The following is a 23,695-nucleotide window of genomic DNA, read 5'->3' as shown; positions in this document are numbered from 1 at the left end:
CAATATACAAATCAAATAAAAATGAACAGTGGTTCCTCAACACAAACTTAACTAAAATATGTCAAAATAATAAAGCTAAATATATGAAAATAAAGTTTTTTTTAATTTCTGCCGCAGGAGCATGAGCTGCATATAGCCTCTCTCTGGAGGGGGGTGGGGGAACCAGGCCTATTTTAGGTCAGCCACACGATGATGCCATCTGGTGGTGATATCAGTGCAATACTTCCAAACTTGGGTCCTGTAATGGCTCACCTGTACTCTATAGGACAGGAAGTGGCGTATACTAGTCCTGTGCCTGCACCCCAGGCATATCAAGGTGATGGGAGAGCGAACCTCCCGCAGGGTGCGCAGGTGACCCATTATTACTGCCTCAGGAATATAGGGTGTCACATCTGATAGCACCACCTTGGTTCCGAAGATCTCCAGAGGTTCAACTGGTACGAAGTCCCCCTCCTCCACTCTGCCCTTTACAATTGCTGAACGAGTGGAGGCCAGCATGCAAAGGAAAAATACTATTTTTCTGTACATCCTGCCAGCTGCCACAATGGCTGCAGGACCCACCACATTGACCAGTGCCATAACTTGGTCCTCGATAGTTGCCCCTCCCTTTGCTGGACACCTTACCCCTTGTCTCCGATTTAGTCTGTGGAAGGGGTAGGTGACATACTGTATTGGGTCTGGGGCTCTACTGCCTGATCCTGGGTGTTGTGCTCGTCCTCCATCCCTCCTGGCAGAGGCCTCAGCTGCTGCACCCGACACCACTGCCACATAGGACCTTGTTTGCTGCAGTTTAACTACAGCAGAAGTGGAAGCAATAACCGGGGAGGAACTTGAGCTCTGAGATTTATCTTTATAGTGCGCTGCTGCTGCCTGAGCTGTTTTAGTAATTTCCACAGCAGCAGGGACACCGCTTGTCTCTCTGGCCGGCGACGCAGCCACCTCTGAGGTGGAAGGAAGGGTAGTGTCGGCCAGAATGGCTTCTTCAGTGGTGGAAGGAGCTGAGGCAGGAATGGTGTTTTCCGTGGCTGGTGTAGTACTGCCAGCCACTAAAGGGTCCCCTACAATAAGGGTCTCTGCCCCAGCAGATAATAGTGCTGGGCCAGGAGTATTGTGCCCAGCAGCAGCAGAGAGGTCATTATTACCTGCTGCTGGGTCAGATGCTGCATTTTGAGGGGGTGCAGTAATAGGAGGGTGCAGCTGCAACTTTTGGGGATCCAGCCAGAAAGTCACAGATGTTCTTCTTTGGTATTGACTTCCAGCTGGCACCTTTTTCCCCCCAGCTTTCTTAGAGCCTGCTTGAGGCTGCTTCGTCCCCATTTCCTAGCCTGTTCTTTCTATCGAGGTACAGGCAATAGGGACTGGGACTGAAGCAGCCTCTATCAAAATTAAAGGGAGGTGAGAAGGATCGCTTAAAGTGTGACTGTTTTTTCTAATTTTTTAAAAATTAAAATAAATGTGTAAAAATAAGTGAAATGACAGTGAAGTTTTAACTGAACAAGTGAACCTGTGCTCCAAAATTTAAAAAGAGACTGCACAGGGGAGTGAGAAGTACAAAATAACTGGAAATAAAACTTCCTTAGAAAAGGCTGCTCCGGGAAGGCCTGCAGCAGGTGTCTGATCAGAGCTCAGCTGGGCTTCAGAGCTTGTGGCCCGGCTGAGCAGCTGAGCCCTCCCCCTCCCAGAGCTCCAGGAGTCCCAGTGATTAAATAAAGAAAATAAAAAGCTAAGAGCTTGCTGCTCTTTTAACTTATAAAACTAAAATAAAATCAAAAAAGGCAATTATAGGGGGAAGGGCTGAAATTAAATAACTAAATCAAACAAAACAACTGAAATAAAACTCTTCCTTTAGCTCCAATGGGAGGCTGAAGGAAAGAGCACAACAGAACTTAAAACTGTAAAGCAAGGAAATGTGCTTTGAATATAACCCTGCCTAAAACAAAACTCACCCTAAAACCAAATCCCTGAAAAACTGTCCCTGCCTAACTAAAACTTCACCCTACAACAAAGAAAAGTAAGTGAGAGAGAGAGAGTGTATGTGTGTGTGGTGAATGGGGGAAGGAGAGAGAGAGACTGCAGAGCAGCTGCCTTTCCCTAAAACAAACAAATCAAATAAAAGTCTAAAGAAATGAAACAAACTCTAAATAAAAGTGAGGACTGATGCCTCAACACAAATTGAACTAAAATATATCAAGATTATAAGGCTAAGGAAATGAAAATATCTGAAAATAAAGGTTTGTAATCTCTGCTGCAGGAGCACAATGTGGATGAGCCTGTTCTTTATTTGACAAAGAGCCAAACTGCAGCCTTAACTCCAAGTATGATTCTACTGCCACCTATTGGCCATGGCTCAAAATACAATTCTACTGAAATCCTGGAACGTCCGGAATAGGATGCAAAAGCCTCCAGCCCAAATATCCTGATTCCTACCTCAGGCAAGAATTTGCAAGCACAGAGTTCCTTGGGATCCCTTCCCACACCTCCCCCAGCTTCTCCCCACACGTACTCAAAAGGTAACCTCTTTTATAAGATCACTCCTGCAAAATGGAACTGGGATACTGAGGGACGGCAAGCCCTGGGACGGAGAGTAGGGGATGGTGAGCAGCCTCTGAGCGTAAGAAGGTTTCTGGGAGGAACTGGGGCAATTCAAGGATGCACAGGGCTCTCTGAACACAGGAACTGATGAGGAATCTCTTTGAGTTAACAACCCCCACCCCCACCCCAGAACTCTTACAACAATAATGGTGTTTGGGGATGGGTACAAGAGAAATTGGAGACCCTGGGTGTTTCAGTACGAGAGCATTGCACTGCTTTTGTTGGGGTCCTGGACCATTCAAATAGATCAGCTGAGCTTTTAATCTCAACAGACAGAATTATGGGGCTAGCCTGGTGGCTAGAAGACCTGGCTTTGATTTCCAGGTCAGATCTTCCACTCTCCAGGCTGGCTGGGGCTACTGATGCTGCAGAGGCAGCGTTCAGAGCCCCGGGGAGAGGGAATCCCAGTCATTACAAAAAGGCGACACCTAGTAGCCAGAGTTAGGCCTCCTGATTACAGGGTTCCAGAAGGAGACCCCAGCGAGGACCCAGACTGAGATGATGGATACAACACAGGGGAAAAATCCAGGGGTAGTTGTAAATGACAGCTCATAGGGCCATATCTCAGCCCTCGCTCCAACCAAACTTGAAGAGCAAAATTGTAGGGGGAAACTGCTAGGTCCTGACTGCTCCCCCCTCCCCAAACCTGCCCCCATTCCACAGACAGAATTAGATCCTGAATGCCAGCTTTTTCATTTATTCAGACCTTCAGGTCAATCATACAAGTGCTTCTATTCTTTTTCTAGCTTCTGTGTAATATCTCGTGCCCGGTTCCTGGGTCCAGCACCAGCCTGTCGGGAGCCCCCCTTGGGCACTCTCTATTGGCCCTTGGGTGCTTGGTGTCTGCTGGGGAAGAAAGTGTTAGCGGGTGGGATCTCTCTCCCTTCACCCCAGGAACACCCAAAAAAAACCAAGGCTGGCAGTATTTACAAGTATAAAGAGGCCTAATCTCACTTCGTAGGGGAGCCGTTCTATTCCCTTTATCGTTTTTGTTGTCCTTCTCTATACCTTTTCTAGTTCTACGCTATCTTTTTCAATCTTTGTAGCCTTTTCTCGAGGCCTGGTTTAATGTCCTGGCAGTGATGGGTCACCCGAGGGACACTCCAGGCTTTCTGCTGCCTGATGCTGTTTGTTTCCCCTGCAGTCCTTTGCTGCCAGGGATTTCCTTGCGGAGTCTCCCCAAGACAGAATGGGATCATTTTCTTCTTGCCTGAAGCGCCACATCTGTTGGCGGGGTCAGGCCCCTGCTCCAGGAGTTTGTAGCCTGGATCCTTCTCTTCCTCCACCTCCTCTTGCATCTCCTCCTCCTGAACGCCCTCTACCTCCTCAGCAGGCATAAGAGGTTCATTGCTATGGAGTCCCTCTTCCTTTATGGCTCCTCCTTTTCCTTCCTCACCCACCCCCACCCCCCGACCGCCCCCGCTGTGGTGTCCTGAGTTCTTTCACCTGGTATCTAATGGGTCACTTCTGCACTCCTCTGGCCTGTCTGTTCTCTAACCTCCCTCTACCCTTCTCCTGACACTCTCACCCTTCTCCCTCTCCTTCCCAATACGCCCACCCACACACATGCACAGTCGCTCCATTCTCTCACCAACCATTTCTTCACACTCTACCCTTTCATGACCCTTATTGACGCCGAAGCTCGCCCTCACCCGCTCATTCGCTAATAACCCATAGAACAGGAACAGTGAACAAACAATGAAAAGGTAATGCACAAGCTGCTAGACTCGCCGTGCAGACATCCGTTTTAATTCTTCTCAACCTCTCTATTCTCCTTCAGACTCCTCTCATGGGGGTCTACGTGCTCTCCCGCTCCTCCCCCCCCCCCATTGACAACCAGTCCCATATCCCAGGCTTCCTGTTATTCAGTTGCCAAGCAAGTGGGGGAGAAAGAGAAAAAGAGGACAGAGCATGCTCAATTTACCTCACGCTTACTGTTTTGTGTAGTGTTTGTTCACACGCTAGTTAGTGATCAGGTGGATATAACACAGAAATGCTCCTGGGCACGCGATCGAGTATTTAAATGAGGGCCCGCGGTAAAAGGAGGTGCTAGGGACACTAGCGCGTCCCTAGCACCTCCTTTTTGACAGAAGCGGTGGCTGTCAGCGGGTTTGACAGCCGATGCTCAATTTTACCGGCGTCGGTTCTCGAACCTGTTGACAGTCACGGGTTCGGAAAATGGACGCCGGCTAAACTGAGTGTCTGTCTTCCAAGCCGCGGGCCGATTTAAAATTTATTTTTTTTTTATTAAAATTTTTTTTTTTAATTTTGGGGCCTCCAACTTAATATCGCTATGATATTAAGTCGGAGGGTGCACAGAAAAGTAGTGTAAGTCACTACCTTTCCCTGGGCCAGCCGAAATTAACTTCTGCCTTTGGGCAGGCGTTAATTTCTGAAAGTAAAATGTGTGGCTTGGCTGCACATTTTACTTTCTGTATCACGCGGGAATGATTAATAGGCCCATCAACATGCATTTGCATGTTGCGGGCGCTATTAGTTTCGGGGGGAGGTTGGCTGCACGTTTTCGACGCACTATTACCCCTTACTGTATAAGGGGTAAAAATAGCGTGTCAAAAACGCGCGGCCAAACCGGGGCTAAAGGTGCGCTCGGCCGAGCGCACCATACTGAATTGGCCCGATAGTTTGTTAGGTAATAAGTGTAAGTCACTACCTCTGTTTCATTTCAGTGTGTGACTAGAGGAAGACCGCAGTTGAAGAGCAATGGCAATGTGCAAGATACAATGACAGCCTTGGGGCTGACCTTCTGCCTCTTCTGTGATGGAGTAGCCAAGGACACAAAGGGATTCATGTGCTCTAGCAGCACCTCCCAAATGCTTAGCTTCCAAATCATTTGCAGTTTTTGTCACATCTTAGCTGACTTTTTGGGGGTAATAGTCACTGGCCTGATTGCAGAGTTAGCTGGATAAACTTACTCAACTAACTTTGGAGGGATATGCAGCGGTAAAGCCGGCTATCTTAAAGATAGACGGATAACTGTGACTCAACAGCTAGGCTTTTCATCAGCCCTGCAAAGTAGGCAAGAAGAGGTGTCTTCTTTATCTCAGAAAGCGGAAACAGATTCTGCGGTGACTGCTATGCAAGATTCAATTGGGACTATTTCCAAAGGTCATGTTTTCTTACATAATTAAACTGAAAACGTATCTGGCAGTGTAATATTCACCTTATTAATTTTCCTGGGAGGCAATTGATGTTGCCGATGAAAATGTTGAGTAAATACTTTTTAGAGGTTTGAAAATGCCAGAAATCTTGTTGCTCCTGTTTCAAGAGTTTATTATTTGCCATCCACTTAAAAACCTTTATGAGAGGAGGGAGAACATAAGAACATAAGAGATTGCCATACTGGGTCAGACCAAGGGTCCATCGAGCCCAGCATCCTGTTTCCAACACAGGCCAAACCAGGCCACAAGAACCTGGCAATTACCCAAACACTAAGAAGATCCCATGCTACTGATGCAATTAATAGCAGTGGCTATTCCCTAAGTCAACTTGATTAATAGCAGTTAATGGACTTCTTTTATTTTTTTGTGGGTCTCTTTGGGCCCCTTCCTGACACAGAAATGATGAGCAGTGGTTTGGGACTGGCTTGCAGTTGACCACGGATATGTCCATGCCAAGGGCCCAGGAAGTTAAGCTTCCTCCCTCTTGGCCAGATGAACCTTGGCATTGTAGCTCCCTGAGTGCAGTCAACCGGAGGTTCTGCTCCATTTAGGATGCGAGAAGGGCAGACATTGCAGGAGAGGTATAAAAAGCACAATTTCAGGCAAGAGTAGTGCTCTGAATCCAGTTCGGAATGGGTCCATAATATTGGTAGAGAGATGGTGGTCTAGAGTAGGGGTAAGCAAATTCAGTCCTCGAGTGTAAACAGGTCTGGTTTTCAGGTTATCCATAATGAATATGCATGAGATATATTTGCATGTACTGACTGCCTCTATTTACATGTTCATTATGGATATCCTGAAAACCAGACCTGCTTGTGTCACTTGAGGACGGAGTTGCCTATCCCCGAGTTAGTGTTTGCCGATCCACCATTCTTTCCACAGCTTTAGAAATAAAGGGAAGGAAAGTGATAAATCCGTAGCCAGATAGGGAGCTAGAATCAAGGGAGGTTTCTTCAGGATGGGCGAGACCACACTCATCTTGAAGAACTCATGGACTATGTCAGAGGAGAGGGAAGAATTAAAGAAGGGAAGAAGGGAAAAGGAGCAAGAAGAGATGAAGGAGAATAGCTGGTGAAGGTTGGTTGGCAGAGGATAGAATGAGGGACTGATAATACTCTATTTCTCAAGTTTATGCAGCATTTCTCTTCACCATTGAGCTCACCTTCTTCATGATGGCCTCTAGTGAGACCTCAATTCTACTTCACTAATGCTTGCTTGAAGAGAGGTGAATCTTCCAGTTCTCCAGCACATCCAAGAAATTTCTGTATCTTGCTGAATTTCCAGCACTGTTAGAACCTGAGAGTCCACAAGCATATTTGAGCCTCCAGCAAAACTACAGAAAAAAATCTCCCCAGAACTCTGTAAGCTTTTGCAGAGGGAACATAATCTTCCATATATTGTTAAAACAAATCCTATTCCCACCAAATTTCTTAACCTGGCTATCCTGTTATTATCTTCCAGACATAGTCTTAAGAACATAAGAACATAAGAAAATGCCTTACTGGGTCAGACCAAGGGTCCATCAAGCCCAGCATCCTGTTTCCAACAGTGGCCAATCCAGGCCATAAGAACCTGGCAAGTACCCAAAAACTAAGTCCATTCCATGTTACCATTGCTAATGGCAGTGGCTATTCTCTAAGTGAACTTAATAGCAGGTAATGGACTTCTCCTCCAAGAACTTATCCAATCCTTTTTTAAACACAGCTATACTAACTGCACGAACCACATCCTCTGGCAACAAATTCCAGAGTTTAATTGTGCGTTGAGTAAAAAAGAACTTTCTCCGATTAGTTTTAAATGTGCCACATGCTAACTTCATGGAGTGTCCCCTAGTCCTTCTACTATCCGAAAGAGTAAATAACCGATTCACATCTACCCGTTCTAGACCTCTCATGATTTTAAACACTGACCTTTGTTTTGATATCTTCTTATCTCCGCAGTGTGGTGATGCCCCTGGGGGTCCTGTTACCACAATTAGGACATGCAGACCGATTCAGTAAAGTCTGCAGGAGAGCAGACTGTGCGCGCGATACAGTATTTAAATTAGGTGGTGCGGTCGAAACGGGCAAAAGGAGGCGCTAGGGACACTAGCGCGTCCCTAGCACCTTCTTTTTGACAGGAGCGGTGGCTGTCAGCGGGTTTGACAGCCGATGCTCAATTTTGCCGGCGTCGGTTCTCGAGCCCGCTGACAGCCACGGGCTCGGAAACAGGACGCCGGCAAAATTGAGCGTCCGGTTTTCGACCCGACAGCGGCCGGCCGACTTCCAATTTTTTTTAAAAACTTTTTTTACTCTTCGGGACCTCCGACTTAATATCGCCATGATATTAAGTCGGAGGGGGCACAGAAAAGCAGTTTTTACTGCTTTTCTGTGCACTTTCCCGGTGCCGGAAGAAATTAGCGCCTACCTTTGGGTAGGAGTTAATTTCTGAAAGTAAAATGTGCGGCTTGGCTGCACATTTTACTTTCTGAATCGCGCAGGAATACCTAATAGGGCTATCAGCATGCATTTGCATGTTGAGGGCGCTATTAAGTGCCGCGGGTTGGACTCGCGTTTTTCGCCCCTTACTGAATAAGGGGTAAGGGAAAACGTGCGTCCAATGGCAGGTTAACTGTACTGTATCGGCCTGAAGGTTAGAAGGGCATGTTAGACATGTTAGAGCAGCGATTCCCAGCTGGTGTGTGGCCAAGCACTGGTAGGTGTGTTCCATGCTTCCCGGTCTCCCATTGCTCTTCCTTCCCTTGTCCTCCACCCCAGCCGGATGCAGACAATTCTTTGATGAACACTGCTGCCATTCCTGCTTGGGCTATCAGCACATTCAAGGCCGGACGGGAACAGCAGCAGTGTTCACGGAAGCCGGCAACAGCAACATGGCCTTTTCTTGTTCCCGCCCCTGCGGCCTGGAAGAGGAAGTGATGTTCAATGGGGCATGCAGGAAGAAGAAAGGACCAAAAATAGCAGCAGCAGCAGCAGCCGGCAATCAACATGAGGAGGCAGAGCAGCATGAGCCCTGCGGCCGATGAGACTCTGCTTTCTTGGGCCGCGGGGGCTGGAGGAGGAGGCTGCTGCAGCTGCCATGTGTGCTGGGGGAGGGGGTGTGGTGAGCGAGTGAGAAAGAGAGAATAAGCCAATATACGTGCAAGTGAGAGAGAGCATGTATGTAAACGTGTGAGACAGAAAGCCTGAATGTGATTGAGAAATGGCAATGTGAGCGAGAGAGACTGGTCAGAGAGGTGATTTGTGTGTGACAGAGCAAGAAACTGGTTAGGGAGGAGACTGTGTGAGAGAGAAAGACTGGTCAGGGAAGTGACTGGTGTGTGTGAGAGAAAGAGAGACTGGTCAAGGAGGTGACTGGTGTGTGTGAGAGACCAATCAGGGAGGTGACTGGTGTGAGAGAGAGAGAGAGAGAGAAACTGGTCAGGGAAGTGACTGATGTGTGTGAGAGACAGAATTTGTTTGTGGGGTTGTGACTGGTGTCTGTGTGTGTGTGTGTGTGTATGTGTGTGTGTGTGTGTGATTTGGTAAGAGACAGAGAAACTGGTCGTGGGCCCTAAGGAAGATGACCATGAGGGTAGAGCCTAATCAGCCACTGCTGCTTCTCATGAGTGCTACTGGCCTGCAAGGAAAAGAAGTAGGAAAGTTGCTAGAAAGGGTAAGTAAAGGTAGCTTTTAAAATTTATTTTTCTTAGTTGTCTGCCATTTTAATTATTGGGTATTATGTGATGTGTTTCCTGTTTGAAATATTTTATTGGTGTTTGGAGAATTTTTAATCATTTTTTATGTTTTTAATGATTGGATGTAATGCTATTTATCAGTTATTTTGAAACGTTTATTCTGTATATTAGTATAGTTTTAGAATGATTATTTTATTTTTCTTGAGGAATTTATAAACAGAAATATGCAAACAAAAAATGAACTGGAAACAGCAAGAAGCCATACTCTGTATGCAGTGCAACAGTGTAAAACCAAAAAATATGAACTTTCTGGTCTCTTTATTCTGTATTTGGTGAGGATCCGTTTGTGCTCTGCATGTGTGACCCAGTTAAGGGTGTTCTGCAAGCTTGTAGTTTCTGTGTAAGGATCTATAGCAGCATGGTTTGTTCTGTTTTCCTAATTTATTTATTTAAAAATGTTTATATACTGCGACAATAAGACATTTGCATGTCCGTCTAGGTGGTTTACAAATATACATACATAAAATTAAAACAAAATGACACAATATAAGTTTAAATAAATAAAGTCTGTTGAATATAACACATTGTTGAAGTTATGTTATATTGTATGCATCATTAAATAAGTATGTTTTTAACATTTTTTTTTAATTCTTTATGGTTTGATAAAAGTCGGAGGCTTTCGGGAAGAGAGTTCCATAAGATTGGTCCTGCTACTGAAAAAGTTCTTTTTCGGATTAAGGCTAAGCTGACAGTTTTGACTGTTGGTATTTCTAGTAAACATTTGTTCATAGATCGTAATTGTCTTGGGGGTTTATATATATGTAACATGGAGCAAAGCCATTCTGAGTCAGCAATGTAGAGTTGGTTATGGATGGTAGACAAAATTTTATATCTAATACGGTGAGTTATGGGAAGCCAATGTAAATGTTGTAAAGTAGGTGTTATGTGTTCTTTGCGAGGTAAATTATATATTATTCTTGCAGTGGCATTTTGCACGAGTTGTAATGGATGAATTGAAGATAGTGGTAAACCTAGGTATAATGTGTTGCAATAGTCTAAATTTGTCAATATCAGAGCTTGTACAATTGTCCGGAAGTCAGATAGTATTAGAAGTGGTTTAAGCTTTTTAAGCATATGCAGTTTGAAAAAAGATTTTTTGACAGTCTCAGATATGTGCTTGGAGAGGGATAGTTTCAAATCAATGGTTATTCCTAAGTTCCTTGCATAGAATTTTATGGGTATATGTTGTTTATCAAATGAAAAGGTTTGAGGAGGTTGATGAGTGGAATCTGGTACTGTTGAAAGATAGACTAACTCAGTTTTGGCTGCATTTAATTTTTTTTTTTTTTAATTTAATTTTTATTGATTTATAACATTCAAACAAATGTAATAATCCAGGAATTTCCAGGAAAAAAAAATTATAACTCAATTTCAACACATAATTCTCATAAGCCAGCCCACATCTAGGAGGAGAAGGGGTTCCTATTGCTGGGTGTCTTTTCTTTTATACAACCTAAAACCTAAACAACACTTCTTATTCCTGTTTTTTATCCTGCAAAAAGTGCTCCAAGTGTGAGGGATCTACAAAAATAAACTTATTGTTCTTATACATTATATGACATTTGCAGGGAAACTTAAGAAAGAAACTTGCTCCTATTTCTAGGACTTGTCTCTTAAAGGAAAGAAATTGTTTTCTATGCGCTTGAGTTGCGCGAGAAACATCCGGGAATACTAAAATCTTTTGCCCGCAAAATAAAAAATCCTTATTTTGAAAGTATTTTGAGAAGAATAAGTCTTTATCCTTTTTTAAAGAAAAGGAAACCAATAACGTTGCTCTAGTGTGAATATTGTCCATGGAGTCTTCCAAAAAAGTGGATACTCCTGGACTATTCAGACTATCTAACCCTCCCTCCTGAACTTGGAGCACTCTCTTTGTAGGCAAATAGTATAACTTTGACATAACAGGAATTTTTTCCATCTCAAATGCTAATATCTCTACCACATATTTATTAAACAATTCGATGGCTGACATTAATCTTGATTGTGGAAAATTAAATAACCTTAAGTTAAATGATCTCAATTCATTCTCAAGAACTTCAATCTGATTTTGTAACATCAAATTGTCCTTAATATAGGTAGTATTAGTAGCATGCATAAGTTTGATTTGTGGGTTTATCCCAGCCACTTCTTGTTCAAGTTTAACAGATCTAGTCTCTAAATCCTCAAATTTAGCTTTGACTTGAACTGAAAAATCATGAACTTGTATAGTTGATCTAGTTAATTTTTTATCTATTTTAACTGAAAGTCTCCAAACATCTAATAGAGTTACATTATCAGGTTCAACTTCACTTCCATCTTGCTCATTTATCTCTGACTCTACTATCATAGGACATGGTATCACTTTATTTGTGGCTGAGTTCTCCCCCTGAATAGTATTAACCAATTGTCTGATCCCATCTGTAGAACTCTCATTTCCCATAGGGGACTGAGTCACTAACAGAGGGCTTCTGACATTTACTAAGCCACTACTTTCTCTCAGTGGTTGTTGAGGAGGTTGTGTGGACCTGGGGCTTAGGGAAACTCCCAGCTGGGAATTTCCTTCTAAATTGCCCCCATCAACGGACTCACCCATATGCACAATATGGTTGTCCATAGGTCCATGTATCCTCGACATAGGGGTGGTAGGTGAGGAGGTCCAGGTCTTTGATTTACGCTTCTTTCCCATAATATTAAAAAGAAAAAAAATTTACCAGGGGTGCGCCCCTTTGGCGCGCGGCTTCGGCTGCGCGCCGGCGGCTGCGCGCCGCAGGGCCCTCTCTTAAATGTTGTCCCGGGGCACCTGGTTATGACGTCACAAGGGGGCCGTCCTCTCGGCGCGAACCTCCCTCCTCCCTCGACCAGGGATTCAGCTGATCTCGTTCGCTTCTCTCCTCAACGCCACAGCGTCTGGTCCGGGGTTCCCAACAAGTAGGCTGCTCCTTCCTTCTCCTCAGCTTACTTGGCGCAGAGCCCTCTCTTAAATGCTGTCCCGGGGCACCTGGTTATGACGTCACAAGGGGGCCGTCCTCTCGGCGCGAACCTCCCTCCTCCCTCGACCAGGGATTCAGCTGATCTCGTTCGCTTCTCTCCTCAACGCCACAGCGTCTGGTCCGGGGTTCCCAACAAGTAGGCTGCTCCTTCCTTCTCCTCAGCTTACTTGGCGCAGGGCCCTCTCTTAAATGCTGTCCCGGGGCACCTGATTATGACGTCACAAGGGGGCCGTCCTCTCGGCGCGAACCTCCCTCCTCCCTCGACCAGGGATTCAGCTGATCTCATTCGCTTCTCTCCTCAATGCCACAGCGTCTGGTCCGGGGTTCCCAACAAGTAGGCTGCTCCTTCCTTCTCCTCAGCTTACTTGGCGCAGGGCCCTCTCTTAAATGCTGTCCCAGGGCACCTGGTTATGACGTCACAAGGGGGCCGTCCTCTCGGCGCGAACCTCCCTCCTCCCTCGACCAGGGATTCAGCTGATCTCGTTCGCTTCTCTCCTCAACGCCACAGCGTCTGGTCCGGGGTTCCCAACAAGTAGGCTGCTCCTTCCTTCTCCTCCAGCTGCTCCTTCTCCTCCGGCTGCATTTAATTTTAATCTATTATGAGATAGCCAAGTTTTTATAGCTGTTAGATATATTTGCAACAAGGAAAAGGTTTTAGACCAGGAATCGGAAAAAGGTATGATGAATTGAATGTCATCGGTATATATTTTGAAATTTATGTTAAGACCGTCAAGAAGGCGGCATAATGGTAAAAGATATATATTGAAAAGAAGTGCAGAAGTGATGATCCTTGTGGAACTCCTGTTTTGGCAACATACCACTCTGATTTACATTTTCCTAGAGTAATTCTTTGCGGCCTATTAGATAGAAATGTAGTGAATCATTGGAGAGCTGTCTTAGTAATACCAATTTGTTGAAGGTTGGCTAATAGAATGGTATGATTTAGAGTATCGAATGCTGCAGATATGTCAATCAGAACAAGTATATAGTTTGTGTTATAGTCAAATCCTCTTATGATTGTGTCGAATGATGATGTCAGTAGAGATTCTGTACTATGAGCTTTCCTAAAACCATGCTGATTATGATGAAGTATATTGTAATCTTCAGTGTAGTTTGAAATTTGGTGTAGTGCGATGGATTCAATGATTTTGGCTATAGATGTAAGAGTAGCTATTGGGCGATAGTTGGTTAGATCTAGGGGATCTTGATTTTTCTTTTTTGGTATTGGTATAACTGATGTCTTTTTGATGGAGTCAGGAAAGGTTCCTTGCGATAATGAAGCGTTTACTATCTTTGTAATAGAAGGTGTATTGGTGTTTAGGGCCTGGTTTAATGTTTGTAAGTGTTGCCATTTCATAGATTGGGTTTTTACTGTTTGAGTGTGTTCCATGATACAGGTTTAACTTTTACGGATTAGTTTGTGTACATTATTGCAGATCCTGGTACTAAGTTAGGTGCTATATTTCTGTTTCCATTTCTCCAGGTTTGTACTGAATGCAGAGTGGCTTTTTGGGGTTGCCATTCCAGTTTCTGTCTCCATATTTATAATTTGTGGTTTTTCTGTACTTGGTAAAGGTCAATTCTGTGTGTGTGACCGAGGTGAAGTATTTTACTAGCATGTAGGCATTTGTATCAATCTTATTTATTGTGATTTCTCAATAGGACATGCATTAGTGATAAATTGCTGTCTTTTCATAAATAGGGCTATTGCACTTGGTAGTAGGGAGTGTTCATGTTGCTGTTACTGAGATGACCCCAGAACCAGAAGATCTTTTTTGTATGGTCAGTTGTACGGGTAAGGCCTTAGTTCTGCTCTGCACCTATTGTTGGGGGTTGAGGGGGTTCCTGTGGATGCGGAGCATATTTAGCCCCGTGACGGTCATGTGTTCAGTGTGTCACGCATGTGAGAACCATCTGTCAGGTGTGTCACGGCAGAAAAAAGTTAGGGAACCACTGCCCTAGAGGTAACAGAATAGATAGTATTACCATCAACCCCCTGGAGAGAAAACAGTTTTTCTGTTTTAGATCATCAGTGTGTAAAGGCAGAAAGAGGTATAAAGAAGAAAGCAAATGTGCAGAGAGGGAGGGTTTGTGCAATCGTCAGTCTAAACTGCCCCAGTCTGAATAGGTTTCAGTTTTTAGGATCTCTTTATCGATGTGCTTCTCCAGGGGTGGGACAGGCACCAAGGGGATCTTCAGCTTCCCCAGTGGTGGGGAAGCTGAAGATCAAGCAGGGCTGCTGGTACTGAAGGGGGAAGGCAGGCGAGAGGGGTCACTTTCTGCCATGTTCCGTAGGGGGCGAAAGGTTGGCGCCCGGGTCATGCTGCTAGCGCCAGGAAGATGTTTTCTATTTGTGGTGGGGAAGGGAGCCGCTGCAGTTCCTAAGCACCCGTGCCACTGTTTGCTGTGCAGGGGCAGTGGTCCGTCTCCCTTTTCATCAGCACACAATGCTGTCCATTGTAGGGAAGCTGCCAGTATGATTTATAGCACACGGCAATTCTTCTGGTTGTGTAAATAAGACAATCGCCACACGTTTCCTTATTGCTCTTGCTACACCAGGGTCTCGGTTTCAGAAAAACTCCAGCGTAATTGTTAGCTTGCGTCTATTTGGATTTTTTTTCTGATTTCACGTGACAGCTCTGCCCAGCAGCTCGCGGTTTATTTTGCTGCTCTTGAATCTCTGAATGACAACGGGCCCTGCCCATGGAATCAGAGCCACTGCCATGGAGTGTCCTCATGCTCTGAGTGTGGCACACACTATTTCTGCCTTGAAAGGTGTCGTTAAGCTAACCACTAAAGGAGTCGCTAGTCAGTGCCACTCAGCTGGTTAAGCTCCAACTCAGCTGGCTAAGTGGCACTGCATGAAGATTTGGCCACACTGAGCAGGCCAGCTTGTAGCAGCTAGCAATAGCCGGATAAGTGAGGCGCAGGATGGGGGTGCTGGGGCAGAGTTAATTATCTTCCTAATTTCGCCGGATAACTGCTGGTTTTCAGCCTTATCCAGCTTAGATAAGTTTAGGGCTGCTATTCAGGGGCCCTGAAGTTAGGTTACATTTGTTAGAGAGGACGGGGGGCATTCTGGGGGCAGGGCTTCAGTTTAGCTGGGTCGTGTCAATATTGAGCACCACCCAACTAACCTTACCCAGGTGAGTCTGGTCAAAACAAATGCTGTCACAAGGTTACCTGGGTATAGTTCACCACGGTAAATTTAGGCCAGAATATTCAGCAACAAATTTACCAGGGTAAGTCTACTACTACTTAGTACTACTTAGCACTTTTATAGTGCTACTCAAACTACGCAGCGCTATAGAAAATACATATAAAGCAGAAAGTCCCTTCTCTGTACAGTTCACAATCTAATCAAGATTAACATGCAGGGCAAAAGAAACTTGGGAAATTTCATTTATTAAGACAATAATTTTTATCATCATGAGGAAAAATCTTTAGTAAATGAGGTGCTTAGAGATCAGAAGCCCTCTGTGGACAGGGGAAAAACCTGAATGTAACTGTCCTTCAGCTACCATTGAAAAGGTGTGAGCTTAATCTAAAATAAATAGATACAATTGTGACAGGAACCCATCTGGGCCCTTGTCATGCTTGACCTGGGAAAAGTTTAAGGAGGGAGACTTTTGACATCAAGTTTGGATGTTTTGATGAAAACATTGGCAGCCTGCAATTTTAGTGAGTAGCCAACAGATGGCAGTGTGAGTGTCATGAGGACCACGTATCTGTTAATGTCCATGAAATGTGTGGCGTGAGGTTTCCAGACGTACTTGGTTAACGGGTTCCACAGAGAGGGTGGGAAAGAAGATCCCTCTTTGAGGAATGGTTTTATAGCTACAAATTATGGTTCCAATTTTGGCAAGCGGAAAGAATCCACCACGATCTAGGAAGCGGAGCAAAGCAGCCGGCTTGGCTGGTGGAGGTTGGGGACCTCTTGAACAGGAGAGGGGCCCTGCAGGGGCGTCATTCCCCCCCCCCCCCCAGGGGCAAAGTTCAGAGACGGCAGGAACATGTTTCCTTTAGATTTCCCCAGGAACCATCAAGGGACCAGGTCTGGGTAACCTAGAGGCGAAGGTTTTAAGTGGAGTTGGCCGTGGCCAAGGGACAGGATGCCGAAGCAGAGAAGGGAATGCGGGGAAAAATGTCATGTGGCGGAGAGGCTGGGGAGGTCCGGGAATGCTTCAATGGGACAGAGGTGCCTGGAGCCATTGATGGAAATGCTCCGTGTCTACGGGCCATGGCTGAGCGCTTGAAGCTTTGAAGCTGGGAAAGTTGAGACTGGAAATTGGGAACAAGGGAGTTACCTTGAAGAAAAGCAAGTGTAACGAAAGATGGGTTTAACATATGCTCTTGGTGAGCATTGTTTATTTATTTTTATATACCGGTGTTCGATTTTACATATCACATTGGTTTACATTCTAACAAAAAATGCAGGAAATCAAGCTTTTCCGTTGTCAATACATTGAACAATAATAAGCATGGAAATTGTTAACAAGGGAGATAAAAACAAGGGAATGGTTAACACTAAAGGTTGCACGAAGGGGTGCACAAAGGGGAGTGCCCCTTTGTCACGCCCCTTTGGCGTGCGACGCGCGGCGCCTGCTGGCTTGGCGCCTTTCAACGGTCTGGCTCCGATTGCTATGACGTCGGGGGAGGGGGCAGGTCTCACAATCATAGCTTTCCCCACAGTATTCTCTTCTCAGTTTCAAAGGCAGTTTTTTCAATTTTTTTTTCTTTTCTACCTTCAATATTATGATATTGCTGGAGACGGAGTAATTCCTATGAAAAATTCCACAAGCTGTTTGAGGATCTTTATTCTGTAAGCCCCCAAAGTGATATCTAAGCTGTGAACACCTGTAGACTTTAACCATCTTAGCTATTTTTGTCAGTCCTTTACTACCCTGTACGTAGTTGCTGGATATCCCAGAAAATAAACTGCTGTTATTCATCTATAATTCTGTTTTGATTTTATTTGGGGTACAGAGATTGCCAGCCTTAGACAGAAGCAATCTACAGAGAGGGTCCTCCAGCTATGGGCTCCCCTGCTCCAGCACAGGACAGGGTCCTACTCCCTTTTTCTTCACTATAACATGTGTTTGATTATTTTTCTTTTTGAACCTTCTCCGACCGACCTGACCCTTAGTCACAGCAAGTGCCAGACCCTCTCGCATTTTGCATGCCCCATCCGGGGCGGGTGTGTTACAAAATTAAGTCTGGCACTGCTGCTCCTTTGCAATATGTCACGGGCTGCACCTGGGTGTCACGCTGTGTCTCTGCATGCAAGATCTATTTATAGAAGGTAAATCTTGCTTAGAAGGTGCGTGCCCAAGGCAGACCTTCTTAGCATCCTCTGCCCACTCCCTCCTTCGTGTCTCCACACCCTTTTTCCTGCGCTATGTCATGTGCTGAATTGCAGATTTCTGAGCTATGCACTGCAGTCACCCCTGGGCTGGGAACCCCAGAAATACAAAGGGATTTAACTGGTACCTAGTGATGGCTTCTGTTCCTTACCTCGATCTCAGTATGGACAATATGTTCTTTCTTCACCACGGATAAGAACTGTTTCTTGCATTCCTAAAGGTCACTTCAGGAATGGGAGGGCTTAACTGTTTGGATCTTCAGGTTCATTTTCACTGTCGTGCCCCAAACTCTCCTGGCAGTGTCCTGAGCCCAGCGGGCGTAAAGACTTCTCTCTGCGAGCCTTCCCCCAATCCCTGGGGATTCAGACTGAATAGGGATTTGGAGAAAAACAGGGGATGCAGCCATTAGGCGGGTATGAGTGTGTGTGTGGGGGGGGGAGGGGTGTTAGATGGGGGTAAGGGAAGAGGGTTGAAGGGTGGGGAGGAATTGGGAGGTGATATGAATGGCCTGGAGAACTAGAGAAGGTGAGAGGCAATGGAAAGTGACAGGGATACTGTGGAGGATTGAAAGAGGAAAGGGGTGGAGCTGTGAAGGGGTGAGAAAAGGTGGGGATGAGGCTGGGGATAGGGTGAAAGAGGGGCAATAGGAAGCTGGGTAAGGGTGAGAGACAGAAAGGGGCTTTGGGCCAGGGAAGAAATGAATGCTGGGAGGAGCTGGGAATGGTGAGGGGACGAGAAGCAGTGGCAGGTAAGGTGGGGGGTTGAGTGGGGGCCGGAAAAGTGTGAGTTCAGAGGGTGGAAATGGGGGGGGGGGGCTGAGGGGGAACAGGATGCTGGGGAAGGAATAGGAGGATTGGGGAGGGGTGAGATTGTAAGATGGAAAGCTGGTGAGAGGTGAAAAGTGGGAGACCTAGGGAGAGGGTGAAATTTAGCTATGAGAGGACAGAGATGCAGAGAGAAGAAAAACAGAGAAAAAAGATGAAAGGCAGAGATAAATAGACAAATATAGGAAGAAAGGGAAGAAGATAGGAGCAGAGAGAAGAAATAGGAAGGGGAAAGGAGAAATCTGAGAAAAAAAAAGCTTAGGAAAAGGCTGAAAATAAAGACCAACCCAATTTAAAAACTGAAATGTCCGGAAAAGTAAGGTAGAAAACATTTAATCTTCAGTTTTTAAAGTGGGAAAGGGTATTTCTTGTACCTTTGTACTTTGTTTAGTATAGGCAAAAATGCATTTGTTCTTTCTTTCTCCAGTGTTGCACTGCTCAGCGTTGGGCTTCCTGTTTTAGTTTTTGTCTGCATATTTCTGTGACCCGACTTTTTGGTCTGGTTAGCATCTAGAGTCCTCCCTCTGTTTTATTCCCACCTTTTTGTGGGTTGTGGCTCAGAGGTGTACGTTGCCCTGTGAGCATGTTCAGAACAGAAGGAAGGCGACACTGAAGAGATTAAGGAGCTTCAGATCAGGAGAAGAGATCTCATGGAGAGAAGTGGAGTTTCCGAGAGTCTGAGAGTAGATGAGAGTTGGATTTTTTGAAGACTGGAATTTTGAACTAGTTACCTGATTGAAGGGCAAATCCCCGGTATCTTGAAAGGCTGGGTTCTGGAACTTTTACCTTCGTGACCAGTTAGCAACAGAGATGGAAGATTGCGGACTTCGGTGGATTTTGGACATTGAGATTTTTGCAAAGACTGTTGGAGTTATCTGGTTTTGAGATCTATTTTTCGAGAAGGGGATTTTTGACTTTCAGTTCCTATTTTATGCTGGCACTGGGAAGAGATTATCCTACCCTTCAAGGGGAGGAATTCTGGTGTTAGACACTGGTTCCATTGCTAGAAGGGGAGCAACTTGGGGATTTACCATGGACAAAGAGATCATTGCTTTTTTAAGAACATAAGAACATAAGAAAATGCCATACTGGGTCAGACCAAGGGTCCATCAAGCCCAGCATCCTGTTTCCAACAGAGGCCAAACCAGGCTATAAGAACCTGGCAAGTACCCAAAAACTAAGTCTATTCCATGTTACCATTGCTAATGGCAGTGGCTATTCTCTAAGTGAATTTAATAGCAGGTAATGGACTTCTCCTCCAAGAACTTATCCAATCTTTTTTTAAACACAGCTATACTAACTGCACTAACCACATCCTCTGGCAACAAATTCCAGAGTTTAATTGTGCGTTGAGTAAAAAAGTACTTTCTCCGATTAGTTTTAAATGTGCCCCATGCTAACTTCATGGAGTGCCCCCTAGTCTTTCTACTATCCGAAAGAGTAAATAACCGATTCACATCTACCCGTTCTAGACCTCTCATGATTTTAAACATCTCTATCATATCTCCCCTCAGTCATCTCTTCTCCAAGCTGAAAAGTCCTAACCTCTTTAGTCTTTCCTCATAGGGGAGTTGTTCCATTCTCCTTATCATTTTGGTAGCCCTTCTCTGTACCTTCTCCATCGCAATTATATCTTTTTTGAGATGTGGCGACCAGAATTGTACACAGTATTCAAGGTGCGGTCTCACCATGGAGCGATACAGAGGCATTATGACATTTTCCGTTTTATTCACCATTCCCTTTCTAATAATTCCCAACATTCTGTTTGCTTTTTTGACTGCCGCAGCACACTGAACCGATGATTTCAATGTGTTATCCACAGTGACGCCTAGATCTCTTTCTTGGGTTGTAGCATCTAATATGGAACCCAACATTGTGTAATTATAGCATGGGTTATTTTTCCCTATATGCATCACCTTGCACTTATCCACATTAAATTTCATCTGCCACTTGGATGTCCAATTTTCCAGTCTCACAAGGTCTTCCTGCAATTTATCACAATCTACTTGTGATTTAACTACTCTGAACAATTTTGTGTCGTCTGCAAATTTGATTATCTCACTCGTCGTATTTCTTTCCAGATCATTTATAAATATATTGATTATGATTTTCTTACTATTTGATTATGATTTTCTTACTATTCATTTGATTATGATTTTCTTACTATTCATCATTTTTGCCATACTGACCCAGATTCTCATTTTTAAACTTTAAGTAAATTTCTGTTGAACACTATCTTCTCTCTATCTGTATGTAGAGACAACCTGGTCTCCACTAGATGACCCTAGTTCCTGCCCTTAGAGTACAGCTAGAGGGACAGACCATTCTTTTCAGCACCTCCCTCTGTAATGATGTGATCTCTGTCTAGAAGGGTGGGTGGGAGTGTGGTCAAGTCCTTTGGTTTAGCTGTCAAGGAGTGAGGGTTTTTCTGTTTGTTTGTTTCCCTGTGTGAGTTAGGGCCTATCAACCTCATTTGGCATTTATTTTTTTGGAAGAGGAGATACCTTTCAGTGTCCTTCCTGCCTGTGAAGGGCACTGAAAATCTGCCTTCCATTTTGGAGAATAGACTTCCATTAGGATTTGACTAATTTTTGGGGTTTGACTGGTAGTGAGCTCCTGGTCCAACTCTGGTGAGGGTCAGGCCTCGGATCTGCATCCCAGAGGAATTTGTTGGGACTCTGAAAGAGTTTTATCATTTTGTTAGTGAGGAGGTTTCGTATTGCCCCTTCATTTTGCTACAAACCCTTCCTGAAAGAAAGTGCATCAGAAGGAGTCCAGAGAGCAGTGAGAAGAGTCAAAATCTTGGGAGACCCACAACTGGATCTCTACCCTGTTGGGATACAGGACACAAGCTGGGGAAAAGACCGGACGTTTGGACCTCAAGTAGGTTTTTTTTCCGGGACAAAGGAGATCCCCCCTTCCCCACAATTAGGATTTCCCTGACCTACTGGGACAGAGCGTCTACTCAGTTCTACAGTGATGCTTCAACCCCGGAGCCTGAGACAAAGGACACATCCTCAGCGAGAACGAGAGCAAGGAAATGAAACCCAGCTGTAATATGGCACAGTTATCTGCTGATTGGATATTTATTTTATTCATTCAGATTCTGCTTTGTTTAACCAACTCTGCCTCCAACTTATACTGTCTTTTCCCTACCCACATAACTCTGGGAAAGTGGAGGTAGACTTTTGGTTATAGCAAAAGAGGCCTTGAGCGTTCCCCCTAGAACAGCTGAGGAAATACCTTTTTTAGAACTATTTATTGTTGTCTCTGCTAGGCTTTGGTCTTTCTTTAGTACATAGTCCTCCTGGATTTCTGCAAGTTCGCCATTATTCTTTAGTGATTTCGTTTCTGTTAATTATGAAAGCTGATTTGAAAATGACAATGGTTCTTGGTGATTTGGAGCTCTATATAGATTCCATTTCTTTATCGGTTTGCTGCGAGGACTTTTTAACATCAATGGCTGCTTTTGGATGGCTACGGATTTTTGATTGTCCATCCTCTGCCCAATCTCATGTTTGGCCGTAGGAGGCTGTGTTGGAATTTTAAATTGTGTGTGCCATTGCCTTTAATATGGGTATGTGTGCGCCTAATTCTCAGTGGTTACTCAAGCAAACATAATTTGCGTATCTTTCTTAGAATATGTCGGCTTTAATGCGCACAGGAAAGCGGATTATAAAACATGCTCCCACGAAGGGCATTCCCTGTTTTACCAATTAGTCCACCAGTTTGCCCAGTCTCTAAGTCATTCAGACCCCTCTGGTTTAGCAGCCTGCACTCCCCTCTGTTTACCCAATGGTTTTTGTCCTCAAGCGAGTTTTCTTCAGACTTAGAAGTAAACATGCGCAGCTAACAGCCTGCCTGGCGCTGTGGCCGCTGGATTTAAAATACTGATTTATGTGCACAATTCTTGGCTCCACCCTGGAAAACCCTGACACGCCTTAACTCCATCCCCTTTTTCCCGCGCATTTGGTTGCTGTCATACGCACATATTTGCATGTAATTGGGCCATTCTAAAATAGGAGTGGCTTATGCTAGACGTAGGTATTTGCATATATGGGCCTTTTAATGCGAGCAACTCTTAAAATTCACTCCTAACTGGTCGATTTTAAAAGCCCTATGTGCGCCAAAGCTGGGGGATACGCGCATAACTCGACCTGGCATACACCACGTAGATTTTAAAACCTGAGCAGGTACGTCCGTATCTCCCGGTACGCACATACAAACTTTTCTCACCAAAAGGGGCGAGGCATGGGTGTGGTCTGGGCATGGCATGGGCGGCCCAGAACTGCACCATGAAGTCTGTGTGTAAGTGTTTATGCGCACAAGCGCGCACCAGGGTTCCCCACTGCGTAGCTTTACTTCTGCTATGGATGGCGTGTAAGTCCATGTATCAAAAAAAAAAAACGAGGCTAGTCAGCGGGGTTTTAAGGCTCGGGGCTAATAGGATAAAAGGGAGGCAAGTTAGCCAGGGGGTTTAGTAAGTCCTGGGGCAAACTGGAAAAAGACTGGGGAAACTGGTAATTGCTAGGGCGCGTGTAACTACTATATGCACGTTTGTTATAAAATCGCCGCGTCCGTTTGTGCCCGCCGGCGAACGCATGCACATGTGCGGCCGCACGCAGGTCTTAAATTTTACTTGTAATGTTATAGAGAAGATTGTAGTGAGACAATTACTTAAGATGACAATAACTTTTTGGATAGTTTTCAGTTCAGCTTCCAGGCTGCCGTAACACAGAAAAACTGCTTTTATCTAGCCTAGATTTGTTGCTGCGGGGTTCTGATTTGGGCAGCAGATAATTTTTTTGGTCTTATTGGACGCAGTGAATCACGAGAGATTAATAGAGCATTTAAAAGCCTTAGGCATGACTTCTACCGTGTTAGCCTGGTTTACTTACATCTTTTTTACCTCATTGCTCATATAAAGTGACAGCAGGAAATGTATGTTCTGCTGCCTCAGCTCTTCCTTCGGGTGTCCTGCAGGGTTCTTCCCCTTTCGCAACCCCTTTTAATATCTTTTTTTTTTTTTTTATTT

The 23,695-nt window shown here is 44.8% G+C and overlaps 1 protein-coding gene across 1 annotated transcript in view; it reads left to right on the top strand.

Moving 5' to 3' along the window:
• The first annotated feature begins 9,329 nt into the window (after window positions 1-9,329).
• Window positions 9,330-23,695, top strand: part of LOC115076483 (mucin-22-like) — a 43,784-nt gene continuing 29,418 nt past the window's right edge. The window contains exon 1 of the mRNA XM_029578026.1: window positions 9,330-9,422. Within this exon, the coding sequence (XP_029433886.1) occupies window positions 9,330-9,422 (93 nt within the window). The remainder of the gene's footprint in view (window positions 9,423-23,695) is intronic.

The sequence above is a fragment of the Rhinatrema bivittatum genome, chromosome 15, assembly GCF_901001135.1.
Source record: "Rhinatrema bivittatum chromosome 15, aRhiBiv1.1, whole genome shotgun sequence".
Classification (NCBI taxonomy): domain Eukaryota; kingdom Metazoa; phylum Chordata; class Amphibia; order Gymnophiona; family Rhinatrematidae; genus Rhinatrema; species Rhinatrema bivittatum.
This window is presented reverse-complemented; position numbering and strand designations above follow the sequence as displayed.